At 36.6% G+C, this 21341-nt stretch overlaps 1 protein-coding gene across 3 annotated transcripts in view; it reads left to right on the forward strand.

The window, feature by feature from the left end:
• Positions 1 to 21341, forward strand: part of BRD1 (bromodomain containing 1) — a 68391-nt gene that overhangs the window by 24458 nt on the left and 22592 nt on the right. For 2 of the 3 annotated variants that reach the window (XM_086480576.1, XM_086480583.1), the window contains exons 4-8: positions 3679 to 3810; positions 7970 to 8098; positions 8916 to 9228; positions 10039 to 10299; positions 12474 to 12962. In XM_086480576.1, coding sequence (XP_086336702.1) covers positions 3679 to 3810; positions 7970 to 8098; positions 8916 to 9228; positions 10039 to 10299; positions 12474 to 12962 — 1324 coding nt within the window. The remainder of the gene's footprint in view (positions 1 to 3678; positions 3811 to 7969; positions 8099 to 8915; positions 9229 to 10038; positions 10300 to 12473; positions 12963 to 21341) is intronic. The other variant, XM_086480582.1, reaches the window with a different exon arrangement.

Here is a 21341-nt window from a genome sequence, read left to right on the forward strand (position 1 = left end):
TTTTACCATATTTTATATGAGAGATCAGAACATGAAGAAACCTAAATAGATTTTCAGTCAATCAAAGGAGCATAAACACTGATGTAATACAGATTCAGAGGAGATTTTTTTTAATTATTATTTAAACTGAAAAGAAATGTTAAGGAATGAAAACCCTGAAAATGGTTTCAAGATGCCTAGCGGAAGGTGGTTTTGATCCCTCTCCGATGTTTGTTTACTAGAACAAATTTGACGGGGGGGAGGTGTTCATGATTTAGAATTACTTCCTAATGAACGTGTTTCGGAGCTCAGTTATGATATGCTTTTCAAGGTGATGTTACATCAACTGAAGTTCTAAATCAGGCAAGATGATCTTGGCTTATATACTATTCACCATCTGTAGGAACAAGGAACCCTCTGGAAGAATGAGTTATGCAGTCACTTTTCTCCACCTAGAAATTCAGGAAGGGTGTTGAAAATACTCTAATAATGATTTACATCCCCATTGTTTTATTTTTTTTCTGTACTTAAAGAATGTGTGAATGAAGATAAGACATGAAATTTAAGTGTAATAGCTTGTTGCTGCTGTACTGAGGTTAGTTTAAAACCACTGTTCAAAGAAACAAGTAGAAGGCGTTTGTGACTAGGGTCATATCTGCACTGAAGGTTTCAGTAGGAACACAGATTGCAACCACTAAATGGTTTTGACTGGCGTACAAGTGCCAGCAAAGGGTCTTAATAAAACTGGTTGTATTGATCAAGATCCAGTTGCATCACTGTAATTCTAACTTTGTTTGACTCATATTAAGTTACAGTCCCTGTAGGGAATGAGGCTGTCCCCGTGTATTCACATCCCGCGTAAGAGGTAAGCCGTTGGTACGCTGACAGTATTCTGCTAGTGTGCAGAGACCGGTAACATACTCATGGTGGGGACTGGAGCTGAAGACCAGTTCTCAGTTGACGCATGTTCTGTGTGCAGGCTCAGAAGCGTTCTCCTTTCCCTCAGTGTTAATAAATGTGTCAGTTTTAGCTTTTCTAGATAATGCTTCAGCAAGAGCTAAGTCCATCAGAAAATATCAGAGTTAGTTTCTAAATTTTTCCTGTGTTGTCAGCCAGAAGAAACATTCTTGCTTTCTTATAGAAAGAAAGATTTGGAAGAACTCTTTACCAGGAAGTTAATAGAAACTTTCATTGTCAGAAAGCTTTTGAAAAATAAAAATTTTGAAAGGAACTCCTGTCATCTAAGTTTTTACTAGTTAGATATTTGAAACCAGCGCATCATGCTATTTTCAGCTTCCCTGGATCTTTTAATCTAAGACATATGTTGTATGTCAGGTAGTAAGTAGGTTAAGGGTAAAGGGGGTTTATCTTGGCTATTGTAACCGTGTCTACCAACACTGATTTGCATAGAAGTGTCAAAAAATTGAAGGCTTGCTGTTAATCCCCAAGGCAGAGTGATGTTCAAGAAGAGAGTATACCTGTGCACAAAAGGAAGCAACCAAGATGTTCTTGATACTTTGGGTCACATCTGCAGATTTACACCTACCTGCCTATTTTATGGAATGACATTAGTCAAACAACTGATTCAACTAAAAGAATACTTTTTTAAAAAAAAACCAAAAAGGACAATGGCATCTTCAGATTTAGTCAAATACTTGTCTCTAATAAACTACCCCAAGACATGGTTTAACAAAGTAACGTTCTTTTCCTTGCTGTATTCACTTTCCTGACCCACCCTAAACCTGGTATAGTTTTGTTGACTTGGCTTTCAGCAGGATCAGTACTCCAGTTTCATGAACTATGCAATTACATAGGGCAAAAGAGCAGACTCTGAATGGCTGCAACAAAAGGGAGGACAAGCCTTCCAATTTTAGCAATAGCCACAGCTTAATTTTGGTCCTTAAAGCAGTAAAACTATGAAAAAAATTGTACAGCTATGTCAGTTAACAGTTAGGTTGCTTTTCCGTGCATGGGGTCTGTACTCAGAGATGAAGGGGTGTAGGAGAACAGCAGTTAGCGGCAGAGTAGACTTTCTAATTCAGTGAGTCGCTGAGAATGTTAAGGAATTGAAAATGTGCATATTAATATTTGTTCTGTCAAAATTTACTTTAAACTATTCTGATCCTCAACAGTTAAATTATTATGTGTTTAATTCAAGACTTAACTCCTTAAAAAAAATTACAACTGTAACTAGTAATAGTCATTAGGAAAGGGACATAGAAGTTTCTAGCTACAATGTTTGATTTTTTTTTTTGGTAGTTTTTTGGTTTTTTGTTTTTTTTTTTTTTTTTTTTAAAAGAGGAACAAACTCTTGTTTCCAGCTTGATATATTGTAATACAGAGAGAGTTGATAGTTCAGAGTTTTCAGCTTCACTGAAGTCAGGGATTTGACTAAAACTAACTGCATGGCTTCCACAGGTACTTGCCTTTACTTTTACAAAGTGTTTAAAGCAATAGAATACAATGCAGATCATAGAATGGTAGCACTCACAAATCTGTTTGGGTTTGTTTTTTTTTTTTAAAACTTCCAGTTTTTGCAATTCTATTTTTAGAACCTTCTGCCTGAGAAATTGCACAAGCTTCCTTTAGTGGACCTATGACATTTCTAAATGATCCTTGTATTAAGGAGATTTTTGCTTTGACTGTAACAATTTCTAACGTTGGTTATTGTTCATCTGCTTAGCTAGTTTTCATTATTCGTGTGTCTTACATATTTTATAACTTACGGAATTTATTATTTCGCTTAGTTTTTAAAAAACAAACCAAAAAACCTATGATGGTTACTTATCAAGTGTGTATTGCATTATGCTAGATACAGGCAAGCATACAAAGCTTTGGATCTCTTTCTGAGGTTCTTTTATAAAATATTGATTTAAAATGTAATAATTTGCTAAAGTAGATGTTTCTTTTGTGTATTTGGTACTAATATCAGGACCTTTTTTTTATGGCCTTGTTTCTGGTAAATTACTAATACCATTTGAATACTATAGGTAGTATGCCAATATCCTCCTCTTTCTTGTGAAAAATAGTAAAAACAAACAGGAAAGGCTCTGTTTTCTGTATGTACAAATCAAACTAAATACTGCAAGTGTTTGAGCACTACTTCTTCCTAAAAATGTGTGAATTAAATTCTTTCATCCATTTACCAAAAGGTTATATTATTACATTATCCATTTACAGTACCATTTGAAGTTACTATATTATTTAATGAATTGCTTTTCATTTCCTGTCATCAGAAATCAAAATGATTTTGTTCTGTTACAAGCATGTCCTAATTCTGCTGAGTGCGGGTGAGGTGGACTGCGTTGAGCATAGCAAGAATTTATTTCTACCAGGCTTGAGTTTCTGAAGAAGCTGATGATGTTCACCTGGTTTGGATTTTGGTGTGAAAATACCGAATGTTATTTTGCAACTTGTTACACTACTAGGTTGCTGTTTGCTATATTGCTTTTTCTGATGTAAATAGCCTTAAACATAGGATTGCTTCCCAGTTTATAGATTTTGTTTTCAGCTAGGTGGTTAAGAAAAGATGACCAGAGGTTGTCTTTTGTTGCAGTATGAAGCTTATGACCAAGCGCCGTATCTGTAAGACACTAGTTTCTCCTTTACTGTGAATATGTTCAGTAATTGTATAAAACAAGCTTATACAAAGAGGTTAATGTTTTTCAATTAATGAAAACCTTTTGATTCTTTTCTTAGAGAGAAGATGATGAAGAAATGCAAGCCTTAAAAGAAAAATTGAAGTACTGGCAAAGGCTGCGCCATGATCTTGAAAGAGCACGTTTGTTGATTGAGCTTATACGTAAGCGTGAGAAATTAAAAAGAGAACAGGTAAAGGGAGTACCTTTTAATTCGGTGAAACTTTTAATGAAGGAAAGATAGTTTCTTCTTACACATAGTTTTTTCAATAGAAAGGCTGCAGCATTTGTATTTTAATCATCAGATATGATCAAGAAACATGCGTTCATGCACACACTCAGGCAAACTGTTTAAAATGTATAAAAATATCCTAGGATCATGGGATGGTTTGGGTTGAAAGGGACCTTTAGAGGTCCATCTAGTGCAACCCTTCTGCAATGAGAAGGAACAGCTTCAACTAGACCAGGTTGCTCAAAGCCCCGTCCAGCCTTACCTTGAATGATTCCAGGGATGGGGCTTCTAACACCTCTCTGGGCAAACTGCTCCAGTGTTTCACCACCCTCATTGTAAAAAAATTCTTTCTTATGTCTAGTCTAAATCTACCCTCTTTTAGTTTAAAACAATTACTCCTCTCGTCTCGCAGCAGGCCCTGCTAAAAATTCTGTGCCCACCTTTCCTGTAGGCTGCCTTTAAGTACTGAAAGGCCGCAGTAAGGTCTCCCCAGAGTCTTCTCTTCTCCAGGCTGAACAACCCCAACTCTCTCAGCCTGTCTTCATAGGAGAGGTGCTCCAGCCCCCTGATCGTTTTCATGGCCCTCCTCTGGACCTGCTCCAACAGGTCCACAACCTTGTCCTTCTTGTGTTAAGGACTCCAGAGCTGGATGCAATACTCCAGGTGGGGTCTCACCAGAGCAGAGTAGAGGGGGAGAATCACCTCCCTCAACCTGCTGGCCACACTTCTTTTGATGCAGCCCAGGATATGGTTGGCCTTCTGGGCTACAGATGCGCATTGTTGGCTCATATCCAGCTTTTCATCCACCAGTATCCCCAAGTCCTTCTCTGCAGGGCTGCCATCAACCACCTCATCCCCCAGCCTGTATTGATCATGAGGATTGCTCCAGCCCAGGTGCAGGACCTTGCACTTGGCCTTGTTGAACCTCATGAAGTTCACACTGGCCACTTCTCAAGCTTGCCCAGGTCCCTTTGGATGGCATCCCATCCCTCAGGCATGTCAACTGCAGCACTCAGCTTGGTGTCATCTGCAAACTTGCTGAGAGTGCTCTTGATCCCATTGTCTATGTCATTGATGAAGATATGAAAGAGCACTGGTCCCAGTACAGACTCCTGAGGGACACCACTCATCACCGATCTCCATCTGGACATCAAGCCATTGACCACTGCCCTCTGAATGCAACCATCCAGCCAGTTCCTCACCCGGCTAACAGTCCACCCATCAAACCCATATCTCTCCAACTTAGAGAAAAGGATGTTGTGGGGGACCGTGTCAAAGGCCTTACAGAAGTCCAGGTAGAAGAGATCTGTAGCTCTTTCTCTTGTCCACTGATGTAGCCGCTCCATCATAGAAGGCCACTAGCTTGGTCATGCAGGACTTGTCCTTGGTGAAACCATGCTGGCTGTCCCGAATCATCTCTCTGTCCTCCATGTGCCCTAGCAGAGCTTCTAGGAGGATCTGCTCCATGACCTTCCCAGGCACAGAGGTGAGCCTGACAGGTTGATAGTTCCCAGGGTCCTCCTTTCTACCCTTTTTAAAAATGGGCGTAACGTTTCCCTTCTTCCAGTCATGTGGGACTTCCCCTGACTGCCATGACTTTTCAAATATCATGGTGAGTGGCTTGGCAACTACATTGGCCAGTTCCCTCAGGACTGTGGGATGCATCTCATCAGGTCCCATAGACTTCTGTATGTTCAGGTTCCTTAGGTGGTCATGAACCTGATCTTCTCTTACTTCGCTCCCCCAGTCCCTGCCTTGAGGTCCATCCACTTGAGAGATGTGGGAAGAGAGCTTGCCAGTAAAGACTGAGCCAAAGAAATGATTGAGAACCTCAGCCTTCTCCTCTTCTGTTGTTACCAGCTTGCCAGTCTTGTTCGTCGGGGGGACATGCTTTCTTTAACGTTCCTTTTCTGTTTGACATACTTGTAAAAGCCTTTCTTATTAGTCTTTGTGTCCCTTGCCAAGTTCAGCTCCATCTGCGCCTTCCTGACCCCATCCCTACAGAACTGGGCAGTGCCCTTGTAGTCTTCCCAGGGTGTCCGTCATTGCCTGTGCATTTCCTTCTTGCCCTTGCCTTAGTTTGACCAGCAGGTCTTGACTCAGCCATGCCAGTCTCTTGCCCTCCTTGCCTGATTTCTTACACCTGGGGGTCATGAGTTCTTGCATTCTGTGGAAAGCATCCATAAAAATCTGTCAGCTCTACTCTGCGCCCTTGTCCCTGAGGGCAATTTCCCAGGGGGTCCTAATGACTAACTCCTTGGAGAGCTGGAAGTTTGCTTTCCTAAAATTCAGGGTCCTGACTTGACCGTTCACCTGACCTGTGACCTGCAGGACTCTGAACTCCACCAGTGCAACCCAGGCTGCCTCCAATCTTGATGTCACTGATTAACTCAGTCACGTTTATGGGCATCAGATCCAGTATCCGCCATTCGCTCCGGGAATCTCCTGGATTGCCTACATCTTGCTGTGCTACTTTCCCAGCAGGTGTCAGGGTGGTTGAAGTTCCTCAGCAGGAAAAGAGCTTGTGAGCGTGAAGCCTGCTTTAGCTGAAGTAATAAGGCTTTGTCCATAGGCTCCCCTTGATCAGGCAGCCTGTAGTAGACCCTAACCACAAGGTTCCCTTTGTTGCCTTGGTCTCTAATTCTTACCCATGAGCTTTCAACCTACTCGTGTCTATTCTTCAAAGACAGCTCTTCATACTCTATCAATTTCTTGGTGTAGAGGGCAATGCCTCCACCCCTCCTTCCTTGCCTGTCCCTGCTGGACAGCCTGTAGCCATCGATAGCTGCACTCTAGCCATCCGATTTGTCCCACCAAGTTTCAGTAATGGCAACTAAGTCATAGGTATTCAGCAGCATGTTGGCCTCGTAACTTCTCCTATTTGTTGCCTATGCTGCATGCATTGGTGTAGAGAAACTGTTTAACAAGTCATTCTGTTAGACTTGCAAAGACAATTGGTTTCTGAAGAACTGTAGAAAATTTGATCCCTTCAGGTTTTCCCAATACATTTGACTATACTTAACAGTGCTTTTATTTTGTGACCAAAACCAGGGAAAAAAAAAACAACAAATCCTGCATCTAAGTCCTACAATATTCTAGAGTTAAGATTACTGGGAGAAGAGATTTGAAGAAGAGATAATGCAGAAAGATAACACTTTATATGAAAACTGTGAAAGCAAAATGTTTGCACTTACGAGTCCTTAGTTGTTCTTATTCACAAAACCACCATTCCGTTTTTACTTTTTGCAAGCTGTAAACATGCATTGCAAGATAATATAGTTTGTAATTCTTGTTTTCTGGAATTCCATGCATCATTTCTGTACAATCACCTAGCACTTGCTATACACATGTATTATGTATTATTATTTATACACATGTATTTTGTGTGTGTGTGTATACTTTGTTTAAATGTTTGTGTTATATGTATACACGCACACCATTAATGTCATTAAGAATTTACTTTTGCCATAACAAGACAGTTTCAATGTTGATAACTCTTTAAATGATCTGAAAATAAAACTATAGAGTAGAGTTGTAATATTGTCAAAAATAGTGAAAAATCTGAAGGATGATCAAGTATTTGAAGCTGTTGTTGATTGGTTTTTTTTTTTAATTATTTTCTTGGAATTTACATAGAACATTGTCTTTATAATTAATCTTTGTTTTGGTCTTATGTAGTCTGTAAGTGTTGAACAGATGCATTCTTTATACTTTAAACATGGAACTACAACTGAAATTTAATTTTAAAGATGTTACTTTTAAATTCTTGTTCTTTTCACTTTGTTGACAAAATAGGTAGATGTTCTTATGAAACTTCAAAAAGAATAAATACAATTAAACTGAGCGAAATTCATTTATAGATAAAAATACAAATTTGAGTTCTCAGAAGCTGAAGTTGAGTCTGCAATGAAGGGGTGAAAATGATTTTTTCTTATAGAGTCATCAGCTGAAAATATGTCAGATAAATGCCAACTGATGATATTGGAGGTAGCATTGAACTCATTTACTTAAATGTATTTGTATGGTGTTTCATGTCTAAAGTACCTACTGTTGCTGCAAAAAGACTTTAAAGCAGTATCTTAATGAAAAATGCTCAACTGGATGTTCATTACTTCTTTAGGTCAAGATTGAGCAGGTTGCTATGGAACTTCAGCTTACTCCATTCACTGTACTTCTGCGATCGGTTCTGGATCAGCTTCAGGAAAAGGATTCTGCTCGTATATTTGCTCAGCCAGTGAACCTTAAAGAGGTATGTTTTAAGCTGTATTTCCTTATGTTTAGGTGTGACTTGGTGGCACTTATGAACAAGAAACAAATTATGGCATGCAGAGTTGGTAGCAATGTTACCTTTTAATCTCTGTTTTGATAATTTACGTTATGAGTTATGACTTACTGCTATGAAAGACTATTTATGCTCGTATACCAACACAATTTCTGGGGAATACTTTTACAGAATAACATGAGTACGTATCGATTTTTGTGATAAGATTATTTGATAAAGCAAAACCTAAGGGTGCCTTAAATACTGAAGCGTGGATACTGTGTTCTTACTTGCAGGTGAAATTCCTTTTCATTTACTGGGAAACTAGATAGAGAGTGTGTGTGTGTACATACGCACATGTATACATTACGTTTATACATGTATATAAGTAACATGTAGACATGTCTATATATTGCGTGTATATGTATGTGTGCATATCCTACATGCAAGTATATATTATATGTATGTGTACCTATGTATAAATGCATACATTTATAAGTGTGCATATGCATAAATACATGTATAATATGTACATAAACCCACAGAATTCCTAAAACATGCAGTTTCAGCATCTCTGAATAGAGCTCCATCTTGTTACCTAAGATGCAGAATCCTGTAATACATAAACCTCTGCTGGCATGCAAACATTTGCAACATCAAGATGTGCAATTCTCAGCCACACTTTAAAGTTCTTGATTTGAGGTGTTAAAAAATATGTTAAAAATGCGGATCAGTTAATAGCTAATGTTACTTTGTCTGTAATAAGCTGATTTTACCCATTTGTGTTTTAAATATTTATTCAAAGGTTCCAGACTATTTGGATCACATTAAACATCCTATGGATTTCTCTACCATGCGAAAACGGTTAGATGCTCAAGGCTATAAAAACCTCAGTGAGTTTGAAGAAGACTTCAATCTTATCATAGATAACTGTATGAAATACAATGCAAAAGATACAATATTCTATAGAGCTGCGGTGCGGTTAAGAGATCAAGGAGGTGTAGTTCTCAGGCAAGCTAGGCGAGATGCTGAAGGAATCGGTTATAATAATGAAACTGGAATGCACTTACCTGAACGGCCTAAACTTGAGTCACCCCAGCCTTTCTCTTGGGAAGATGGTAAGATGTTTTTGGATTATTTTTAAAAGTTGCCTTTTTTCTTACACCCAGTGTGTACATTCCATACAGGTGTTGCCATTCAGTTTGTTTACTGAATTTCCCCTGTCCTGCTTCCATTAAAAACATTGCTTGAAAAATTCAAGTGTTTCTGTTCTACTAGATCTGTTGTTAGAAAACAGTGTTATCCAAATTGTAATTTTGACAATGCCAGAGCCTAATTTAACAAAATACATGAAAAAGGTTTTTAAATTGAGTGCTTTCTTTCACATAATTGTATGTTGTTTGTAAGTCATGGAAAATGATTACCAATGTGTATAAACTTAAGCACCTTCTTAAATAACCTACGGACTTAAGAAATGAAGCACGTCTGTAGTACTAAGAATTAAAATTACTTCTTTTGACGTACACATCAGTTTTCTGAGATTTTGGCAGTAAAGGAGAATAATTAACATGTTTCCTTTGTAAACATAATCGTGCCCTTTGGCAAGAAGGAAGTCATCTCTTAGAGTGGGAAGGATTAATTATGTTTTTCTTCTGACCTTTTAATTCTTTGCTCTACTACTTAACTTTCTTGAGCAAATTGCTGATCAAGAAGAATAGTAATTATGTGGTAGGAATGCAGTAGGAATTCATTTCAACATTTTACTGGTACAGTGAAGCTACTAAGACTAATCTAAGTAGCTTTTTGATGACATTTGTTAATTCTGGCAAGTGAATTTTATTTTTTTTCCTCATTCTGTTGGTCTTATGTTCTGGGAAATACGCTGGGAAACACTAACACATTTTCAATTATACGTATTTTGACTTCAGTGGATAGGTTACTGAATCCTGCAAACAGAGCGCATATGTCCTTGGAAGAACAGCTGAGAGAGCTGCTAGAAAAACTTGATCTCACCTGTGCAATGAAATCCAGTGGGTCAAGGAGCAAAAGAGCAAAGCTGTTAAAGAAAGAAATCAGTATTATTCGCAACAAACTAAGTCAGCAACACAACCAAGCTCCTCAAATAGAATCAGGTATTGGAAGTTTTGAAGAAGAAAGTGCAGCATTAGAACAAGATGGAGAAGAAGAAGGTAAGATTTTAAACCATGTTTAAATCAGTACTGTTATGAACCTCTTCAGTCAGGTGCCTGAATCATGTGAATTAGAGTGTAAAAAGTGAATATTATATTTCATTTTAAAATGGACAAGTAGCCACTTAATCACAATAAATATTCTAAGAATATGAGAATGATCTTTTAAAACAAAACCTCCCTCCATTGTTTTTCACAGTAGCAAGGATTTTTAAAAATTTAGGTGTTAAGAAATGAAAGTACAAACAACCTCATCAGAAAACGAATCGGAAATGCCTGAGTGGAAAAAAACTGTACTTTTGGAGATCCACTTAAATGCCAAAATAGGTATTGGGGATCATGTGAGCTAGGTCAATGGTGCTGAAAACTCTGGCAGTTGTACTGTCTTAATGTAGCTTTTTTTTTTTTTTTTATTCTCTACTCGAGTCTGGGGAGGGTGGAGGGTAGGTTGGGGGGGTTATTTATTTAAATGAAGCTAACCGTTAATAGGACATAACAAACTTCATGTTGTAGAATCAAGTCAGCCATATCTAACCAGCCATTCCCCTTGTGCTTCTCTTCCTTCTCAAAATACTGGTCCCGGAACTCTTGGCTAAGTTCCAGTATTCCAGTGAGAGCAGTATACTAGAAAGACCTAACTTTATGTTTCAGTTGAATATTGTATTTGCATTTTTAGCTTTTAAATCAGTTACTGAGGTCTTCATTGCTGATCTCTAAATGATGCAAAGAAAATCTAGTCTCTCAAAAAAAATTCTTCTGAGTTTGTTTCAGGATCAACTCTTTAAGAAGCTAACCTGTTTTTCTTTAGGAGAGTTAGAGACATGTTTAATTTTGAATAAGTGTATTGAATGGGAGGAGGAAAGAGCTCAAGGGAAAGTGGAAGCATGGTAATAAATAAAACATTGTGTCTGGTGCAGCTTGACGCTATCAAAATTTTTGAAAGATTAAGTCAATAAAATGACTGTCCTTAACTGCCATTCAAACAGCAACTTGGTGTTTAATTCTTAGTGTGACTAAGAGGATACTTTTCAGACATACAACTTGCTTGTAATTTGAACAACAATAGTAGAAAAAGTGTAAGTGACTCAGCATGCTAGTCTTGTTCTGAGGCTGTTAAATATTCTTAAAATGTTTAATGACTTTTAATTTTATTTTTTTTAAACTTCAAGTGATGGTGCTACTGAATATAACTCTTTAGGAATGGCAGATAATGAAAACACTAACTTTTTTTTTTTTTTACTTGTAGCTTAACATTTTTAGGACATAGCCTTTCACTGCAGCTGTTGTGCAAAAAAGTCCAAAAGTGAGCAGTAGCTGTTTCCTTATGTTTACAGTTTGCTTTAAAAAAAAAAACCAAACAAAAAAAAACCATGATGAAGAGCATGATCCAGAGTTGGCATTGTTGTTACAATTCTGATCTAGTGAAGAGTAACAGTCATCAATGGTAGAGGGTGGTTTTTCTGATTTCTCCTATTAAGTCTGCATTGTCAAGTGTGCATTTGCCAACAAGTGGCTAATCAAGCTGCAAGACTTTGGGGGTGTTTGTTGTTGGTTTTTTGTTTTTGTTTTTTTTTTTCAGCCCTTTTTGTAATTTCTTTTTGGTAGATTAAACTTCTAGCCACAACTGTAAAACAGCTTTGCGAATCTTTTCTGTAAATTTTATGACACATTTCAGCTCACTCTAGTAGATCAGGTTACAAAGGTGTTTTTTTAATCCTTATCTGATAAAATTTGTCTTAGGCAGGTAAGGTGAATATTGATAAAGTGAAATAGATAAAAATGTATATTATCAAGAATTTTACTTGAATGGCAGTGTAATTGCATTTAACAGATAATCATCCACCACCTCAACTTTATATTTAAAAAAATAGATTTCTTAGTTTTTAGTTAATGAAACTAACATAACTGCATGAGAAGTAAAAAGTATTTATCCAGGTGTAAATCGTTAACACCAACTATAAACACCTACTTTTCTATCCCTGTTACATTCCCAGTATAAAAGTAGGAACTACTAACTAGGACAGATTGTTGCTAGACAAGGTTTGTTTTTAAAATGTTATGCTTTGTTTCCAAACAACAATTTATTTGGTGGGCTGCACATTTATAGTGAGTTTTATAATAGACTTTATAACTACAGGTTTTCAAAAATCACACTCTATTTATAATTTTTTCAGGAGATAAATCTCCCCCTAAACTTGAACCATCAGATGCATTACCTCTTCCTTCAAACTTGGAGACTAATTCAGAACCACCAACCCTCAAACCAGTAGAACTCAATCCAGAGCAGAGTAAGCTTTACAAAAGAGTAAAATTTGATAATGAATTATATAGCACTTCCATTCAGAAAGAAATAAATGGACACACTCCAGAACACTTACTTGACAGTAATCTCAATGAGTCGACTGTTTCTGCTGTAGCTGAGTCATCAACTGATGTAAACAGACGTACATCCATTCTCTTCTGCAAATCGAAAAGTATAAGCCCCCAAAAGTCTGCAAAGAACACTGAAACCCAGCCAACTTCTCCACAGCTAGGGACCAAAACCTTTTTGTCTGTAGTCCTTCCAAGGTTGGAGACACTTCTGCACCCAAGGAAAAGATCAAGGAGTGCATGTGGAGATTCTGAGGTTGATGATGAGTCCCCTGTAAAGCGCTTGGATACAGGTAAATGTTACAAAACTTATTTGAATGGATGCATCTTGGAAGTTAACATATCTGTTAATTTTTTGACATACATGTAATTGTTAGTCTTTGGATTTTAGCACTTGAACAGTTTTTCCTCATAGTTGAGTAGTTAACAGTTCAGAAAATTACTGATTCGTTTTTGTGTTGGCCTTATACAATTAGACTTAGTGAACTAAGTTTTACTTTTTCACAATTTTCACTTTAGCAGTGGAATCTCCGAGTTTACATGTGGGTGATTTTTTTTTTTTTTTAAGCTGTTTCCTTTTGTTGCAACCAATAGGAAGGGTGAATCAGCTGCTTTTTTTGGAAATTCCTTGTTAAATTATATGGAAACTTCATATAGGGTGCCAAAACTAGGAGAGGCATGGAGAATACGTGTTCCATGTACGACTTCATATTGCTGTAGCGTTACTCCAAGCATATTTGCACATTATGAAACTGATGACTCTCTCTGAGGTGCTTGGTATACTCATGTATTTTATGGAAGTGTTAAAATCCCAAAATATAATGACATTTTCTTTGTTTCTTTAGTCTGTGCACTTTGAAGTTGAAGTATCTAAGTGTTAAATTATGCTCTTAATGAGACTTCACTAAAGAACGTTAAAAAAAGTTGTTATCTTGATATGTTGGTGCAGTATAGTTGAAGACATTAATTACACCTTTTCTAGCAAACTGTACTTCTGTTTATTGAAGAAGTTTGAATAAAACCCTTTTTGAGGAAGAATACAGCAGCATAGGGAAATTACTTCAGTGTATTTCCTTAACGCTATCCATGGCCGTTGATATGACTTTTATATTACCGTTGAAATAAATACTCTGTTTCATTGTCGTGTTGACAACCCATATGCAGGTATGAAAACAGCATGTGTGGTTTTGTGTCTGAATGAAAGAGAGTAATCTAATTTGAAATTTTATTGTAAAGATGTGCTCCAAAAGCTGTTTGTGGTTTTTTTGGGCTTTTTTTGTTTGTGTTTTTTGTTGGTTTCTGTTTTGGGGTTTGGTGATTTTTTTTTTTGGTGGTTTGGTGAGGGGAGGAGGGTGGGTTTGGGGGTTTTTTGGTTGGGTTTTGGGATGGCTTGGTTTTGTTGTTTTTTGGGTTGGTTTTTTTTTGAATGATCAAGTAAGGAGGAAGATGATTCTAATGCTGGAATCATAGCATGAGAAAATGATAAGATTTGGGGTTGGCGGTGATGTGTCTTTTCATTTATATTTTCATTTCTTTGTTTTGCCTCTTTGGAAAGCCCCAGTTTCTGTTCCTTTTTGTAACAGCTTGGAAAGAGCACATAGCTTTGATCTGGTATGTTAGTTCTGAAGTAGGAACCATGTGAAGGTAGAAATGAGTTAATCTTCATTAATGATATAACGAGCTTTGGTTTCCAAATATTCAGATTTACCAGTCTTTAGATAATTTCATTGTGTACTTTATACAGATAACATTTTATCATATGCACAGCGAATAATTTTGTGTTGGATCATACCAGGAATTACCACAAATTCCTTGAAATTTTTATCTCATACATTGTGAATTGTTTCTTTGGGGAAAAAATGGGTTTTTTACATAGTAAAACTGACTAAATTCTTGACGAAAAAGGAGACCTCACCAGATTTCTGAATACACTTAAAATCTGTCATTTTGTTCCTTTTCCTTTTGTGGAGTTAGGTGTATGTGGGGCAAATATGCTTTTGATTATCTTCAAAACAAATAAACCATACAACAACCTGAACAATTATGGATAGTTTCTTCGAATTTTAGTACTCTTCCTATCTCAGAATTTCTAGTTGGGTGTGGGGATTTTTTTATGTTACATGTAGGCTAGTAACAGGAATAAAATCCAAAACGCTAAAAGGTATATTTTCTTTGATTTTCAAATAAAATCTGTAGCCTTTTCCTAAAGCTAGTGAACATGGGCACAGAATTAAATTTATGCAGAACTAGTACTTAAGGGGAATTTATATATAAACTTTTTGAGGTTTTGCTCGAGAAGAGGCTGTGTATGTGAATTGAAATTTTGTAGACAAATTCATTTGAAGATGTTCTTGTTATTCTTTAGTAGTACATGTTTTTTCAAGCATATATGGCTCATATAGATGTGTCAGCTTATCAAATTTATTCTTGTGATTCTTTTTCCGTTTGCAACCAAGCGTTTTGCTTTCACGTTGGAGATTTTATTCCTCATGTTATTTTCAAACTTGTGTCTCCACAGTAATTTAAGAATTTGCAGTTGGCAGCTATTTTGAGCTATGATTCAGGAGGAAACCAGCACAAACCTCGGATGCTTTCCCAGATTTAAAAGCAGTTCAATTGTTTTACTTTTGCATATGTGAGCTGGTGTACATTCATGCAGACATCTGTGTTCTCATAAAAATAAATGAGATGATATCTAGAGTAATGTATTTTTTTTCTATTTGGTTATTTTTCACAAAATTTTAATTTCATGCTGCTGGTAAAAAAAGTTTTTATTCCAAAGAACTCAGCAGACATGAGCTTTCCCCTCCGAAGCAATACCATGATAGAAAAGGTGTACTTCAGGCTTCTTACATGTGTTCTTGTCAGTTTGCAACTTCATGAGCAATCACTGTAGTTGAAAATTAATTATTATTGCACAGTTTTCTTTGATTGCTATGAATGTTAAATATGCTCAGTTCTAGTGGATCTAGGGAAAAAAGTCATTACAAAAAGGACTTTGCTTAATATACAAAGCATTGAAACTTTTAAGTGGTCGGGAGCTGCATTGTCCCTCCCCTTTTTTTTTTTTCTTTTTTTTTTGTTCCTTAGCTGTTGGTAACCAATGTGGGTTTTTTGCCACTACTTAAGGATGCCTTGTTGTTTTGTCCCTCACCTTACTCGGTCTCCTCAATGTTTCCTGCTTTTGTGTTACTCATGTTCTTATATGAAGAAGTTCAAAGGAAGATGCTAGTTTACCTAGTTAAGTAAAACCACACCTACTTTGGTGTTTCATTGTTCTCATAGACTGCCTTTTATTGTGCTCTCTTGAATTACATTTGAGGTTGATGTGCTTGCCAGTTAGTTTCAAGACAGACACATACCGGATCCATTGACACACTACTTTGTAAGTACGGTGTCCCCTATGTTGTTGGTTTTCATATACGAAATAATTACTGAAATACTAGCTTTTTTCAGAAATCGGGGACTATTGCACAAAATGACCTAACCTTCAAAGAGGACTGAAAGCAGTTCAGTTAATACTCTGACCTCCCTTTATATGTGAATCTTTGTTTAAAAATGTGAAGCAATAGTGTAATGTAACTTTAAATTTTAATTTCATAGCGTTCTACTAGGGCACTATCACTTACATATATGTGTAGCACATGTTTCTCCATAGTTGCTATGTGGAAGCTGAATAACTACATAGAGGAAAGATGTGTTTAAAAAATTTCCTATACATACTTGATGTATCTTGGTTTTGCTTCATATGGTATCTAGCAATTTGAAAAAGAATTGCTAAGGTTGTTTTTACTTAGGAAATTTTGGTTGCATCAGAGATTGATGTATGATTCTTGAAGTTCAAATCTTAACTGCGACAACTTCAATGACCTTTTAAAAATATCCGTTGTATATGTACCTTGTTCTTTTGTTACAAAGGCTAATCCTTTTTCTCAGGAAATTAGTTGGTGCTATTATTACTATTATTACACCTGAGAAAAATAAAGCTGATTAATGAGTAGAAGATAGATTTTTACCAGCCATTTAAAAATTTGCCTCTGTCAGTTATGTACAGGTAAGATAAACTCCTGGAACAAATGACTGGTTTAAGATACCTTTTGAACATTGTGAAATGCTAGATTAGGTTCAGGTTAAATTTTCATGTTGTTTCTTGTTTTATCAGTCACTTTAAGCTTTCATAAATTTAGGAATTCACAGTTACTGTGTTGGTACCCTCTATCTTAATGAGAACCTAAGTATTTAGAATATACAGTCCTAAAGCAATTACTTTAACCTATCATAGAATTAGGATTGCAGATAGTGATTATTGTAGTGCAGGATGTTGGTTTTGTATTATTTCTTGGCTAGATAGCAGTAATAGAAAATTTCAGTGAAACATCATTTACTTGATATTCTTGCTTCCAGCTACACAGGTATTCTTAATGCACTGAAACAGATGTTAACAAATATCTATAACATGGGTCACTGCATTAGAGTATTTAACATAGTAAAAAGTACAGGGTTTTTTGGGGAGTGGAGGAATTTGTCATTACTTAATGTATACTTTGCATGCAGTTGTCAGTGTACAACAAAATGTAATTATACCTTATTAAATCTATTAGTAAGTGTTGGGCTGACTTTATTTCTGCCCGATCGCTACAAAATGTTTGACGGCACTTGAGAACTGTCTGCAAGCACCTGTATATGAATTCCACTTGCATTTGATACAATTTAATATTGTAGCAATGGCTACTTTTACTTAATTTTATTTGGTGTGATAAGGATAGAGATTATATCTGGGGTAAAATGGAACACAAGGGTGATTTTCGAATTCAGTACTTGATTTCTAGTAAATCTTTAGCTCCCTGGAGCACAGGCCAATTTGATTAAAAGTCAAACTTCATATGTGCAGCATTCAATTACAATTCTCTAAATGGAAGAAATGAAAGTGAAACATGTGTCTCTAAGAACATAACTTATGTCCTGTAAGTAAATAACAAACTAAACTAGAGTCTGCTCAGTGAAAAAACAAATTGGTATAATTACTTGTCGGGTTAACGTAGACAGGAATGATAGTGTATACGTATATTCATGAGTAAAATGCAGCAGTTTGACTAAATTTACTGACAGATCCGGAGTCCTTATACTTTGAAATAAAACTATTCTTTTTATTCTTCTTTGGATGCATAGTGGTTGTTTCCTGTAAAGTCTGATGTGAAATTTAGTTATTTAAGCACTTAGCGATATCCAAAATCTTCAGCTGCCTGCCTTCAGGAAGTTTCAAAACATAGAACATTTTAAGGTGTATATGCAAACAAACAAAGCATTGGAGATTGTGAAGGCCTAAAAGGAGTTATCCCCTGGCTTCTTAAATTTGGCAGTGTAGAGACATGGGGACAACAAGAGCTGGACTTCTGAGTTGTCAGGATAAAACCAGGCTGTGCAGCAGCCCATAAGTACGAAAGAGGCTGAGAAACTGAATTTTGACTAGAACACTACCAAAATTATTGGGGAGGATGCTAGTGCAATTTTGCGTGGTTTTGACAAGTTTGGTTGGTTGGTGGGTTTAGGTTTTTTTTTCTGTTTTGGATGGGATGATAGGCCACTGAAAAACTTTGACCATTTGCTAAGAAAATCAGAAAAATTTGAAATAAACTGAATGCTGCATTTCTTTAGTTGTCTTTGGCCTGCTCAAGCTTTAGGCAGGAATTCTGGCAGCCCTACTAAAATTTTTGCCAATTTTATTTCTGGAAAAATTTTGAGAAATAGGGGATTTTTGTAATACATGTAGAATAAAATAAGTGCATAAGGCAGAAAGAGGGGGGAGGAAACCAGTCAGCCGTTGCAATGACATTTAGGAGAATAAATGTTCCTTTTGGTTTTATTTCATCTAAAGAACTATAGCATTAACTTCCTCACGATTAAAAATCCTTTGCTTATTTCTTGATTTATGTCGTTAGAATAGAGGGAATTTGAGCAACATGGTCAAGAACTATGGGGCTTGATGAACAACTCGATAAATGGAGGTTTTGTCCTTTTTCAAGGCTTGTGAAGTGTGTGCATGCAGAAGTTATAATACACGTTAATGTTTTAGAAATTTTTCTTAAGTCTTAAACCTGTTAATTTCTTTGAAAGCACTCTCTTCAGTTATTTTTAAGATATTAGTTATTAGCACCCAACTTACAATTGCTGTGCTTTCTCAGATCAGTATAACTGAATCTTCTTCAATAATAAAAAAATATTTCTAAATGCCATTCTGTTTTTCTTGATGTGGTAGGAATTGTGGATTCTTCTACTGTAATCTGGCACTTCATGTTTTTGGAATGCTTAGCTCATTTCTTGGATCAGGTTTGGCTTTCTAAAAAATAAAATGTCGTAGTCCCCTATGTGCTTCACCTGTGGCATTTAACACTGATTTTTATGCGTGGTGCAGATGGTAAACAGAGAACCGTGGGATTTATTGACAGTATTAAAAAATAAAATAATAGTGATTTTGGAGATCCACACTATACTTACAAATTAAGAACATGCCTGCCATGGTGTGAAGGCTGAGTATAGATGACCTACCTTCAAATTTGCAGGCTTAGATATCGTACAGTCCCTCTTATCAGGTACATAAGGTACCAGAGTTAAACAAATCACTATTTGGCCTGTTAGGAAGGAACCTTTAAAGGTCATCTAGTCCAACCCCCACATAATTGCCTTCGGATCTGATTTAAGTGATGGATGATCATAAAAATTCCACTGACTCCAACACTAACTTTGGGCACTGAACCTAGCAGTCAAAAATATATGAGACTTAGGCCTTGTTCTGCTATGATTGGAAACAGAGGGAGACAGTTCCCACAGTATGATTGACTGCAAGATTAACGTATCTCAGGAAAGGTTTCTGTGTGGGTTGGTTTGTTTTGTGGGTTTTTTGTGTTTTTTTTTTTTTTTTTTCCCCCCCTAGATGAGACTAGATTATGTAGTTACATACATAGAGGGAGATCCTTCATAAAGAGTAATTACGGTAGCATGTACTCTCTTACTGTGTCATACATGCACTCCAATATTTTGGGCCATTCTAAGTTGATAGCTCTCTTCTGTGTTTCCCATTGTCGTACCCAGACATAGTTTCTTCAGTGTGCATAGAGGAAGTATACACATTAAGAAGGTATCCCATACAAAGAAACGTGTATTACTCAAGAATAGGTAAAATACTTGAAACAAAGTTGCTTTTATTTTGTTGGTACCAAAACAGTGTTCATTGGCCATGCTGTTGCTTGGACTTTGTCAGGCCGTGCTATCCTAACATGGTAATACTCCTCCCACTTTCATTTTCCTTTCCCCTCTCCTTCCTTTTTTTTTTTTTCTCTTTTCGTCCTTTAACTTTTTCCTTCCTCCTTATTTCCACAGCATAATAATTCTACCGTCACTCAGAAATTACCTTCTGACAATATGTCATTGGAAAAAATGTAGGTGGAAGTAGATGTTGAGGACTAACCTTCAGCTGATGAGAATGACTGAGTACTCCCGAGTTCTAGAAACATTTTTTTTTATTATTTATTTTATTGAAGATAAAAGTGGTTTAGGTTGGGTGGGGGGGGAATATGTTATAGATTCATCTGATTCGGTACAAAGATGTGAATATGCAAGTCAGCCTTATTTTAATTCTCTGGTTCAGTGCTGCTTGAAAATAGCAAAGCTGGGTTGGCGTTTAATAGCCTTTGATTATCTTCACTTGACAACACTTCAAGCACTGTCACGTTGACTGCATTGAGCAGTGAAACATCTTGTTTTGTCTTTGCAGCTCATTTCGTTGAAGCCAGGAAGACAATCTTAAGATTGCAAACACTGTTAATTTTTGCTAGGCTGGAATAAATTTTTAGTATGATGTTCCAGTCTCTAAAAGGATTCAGATACGCACTTCCTCAGGTACAGTGCAAGCTATCATAGAAATGCCCCTAGTAAGCACTGCATCTTTTATACTGAATCACTTGAAGTTTTCATCTCCCTGTGTGAAATACCTCTCAAGGTACAAAAGGACTGGAAAATAAGGTCCAAAAATGCTGCTGTGTAACTTAATGAAGTAACTGGCTAATTCGAGGACTTGCAGTTTACTGTGTTGTCCTGTATGTCATCTCGGGAGGGTCAGATCTCTGGAAAACATTTCTGCTTTCATCTTTCTTTCAGATGGCAGCTTGAGTTTCAGTTCCTGTTCCCTGTCCTAGAATGAGGCACAAATTAAGAACTGATTTTTCTATATCGCTGTAAAATGGAAATAAATGATAAAGGATTTGTTTCCTTTTCAATAGAGTAGGATTGCTGGACATGGTGATGTAAGAGAGCTCTGAAGTCCACCTGTCTGTCTGTTTCTTTGGATACCATGCCCAGCGATTGTGTTCTCACAATTACAGGGAAACATTTACTTTCAAAGAATTAAAAAAAAGTGTTGGTAAAAGCTCTGTATAAAGTCCTTTAGGTAGTAATTTAAGAAAGTTCTATTTAGGAAATTGAATAGCCTGTCTTTGTGGGTCCTGCTGGGCAGATCTGAAATGCTGCTAGGCACTAGGTTTTTTATGCAATGTATTGATAGATAATTGTCATGGGTTTTCATAATATGAGTTGAGAAGGCAAATATTCTTTATTGATTTAAGTTTTTAATAACACTCTTCAGTTTTCTTTTGATTTATATCAGGATTTGGTAGGTG

The sequence above is a fragment of the Leptosomus discolor genome, chromosome 1 (genome assembly GCF_034619465.1).
Source record: "Leptosomus discolor isolate bLepDis1 chromosome 1, bLepDis1.hap2, whole genome shotgun sequence".
Lineage (NCBI taxonomy): Eukaryota > Metazoa > Chordata > Aves > Leptosomiformes > Leptosomidae > Leptosomus > Leptosomus discolor.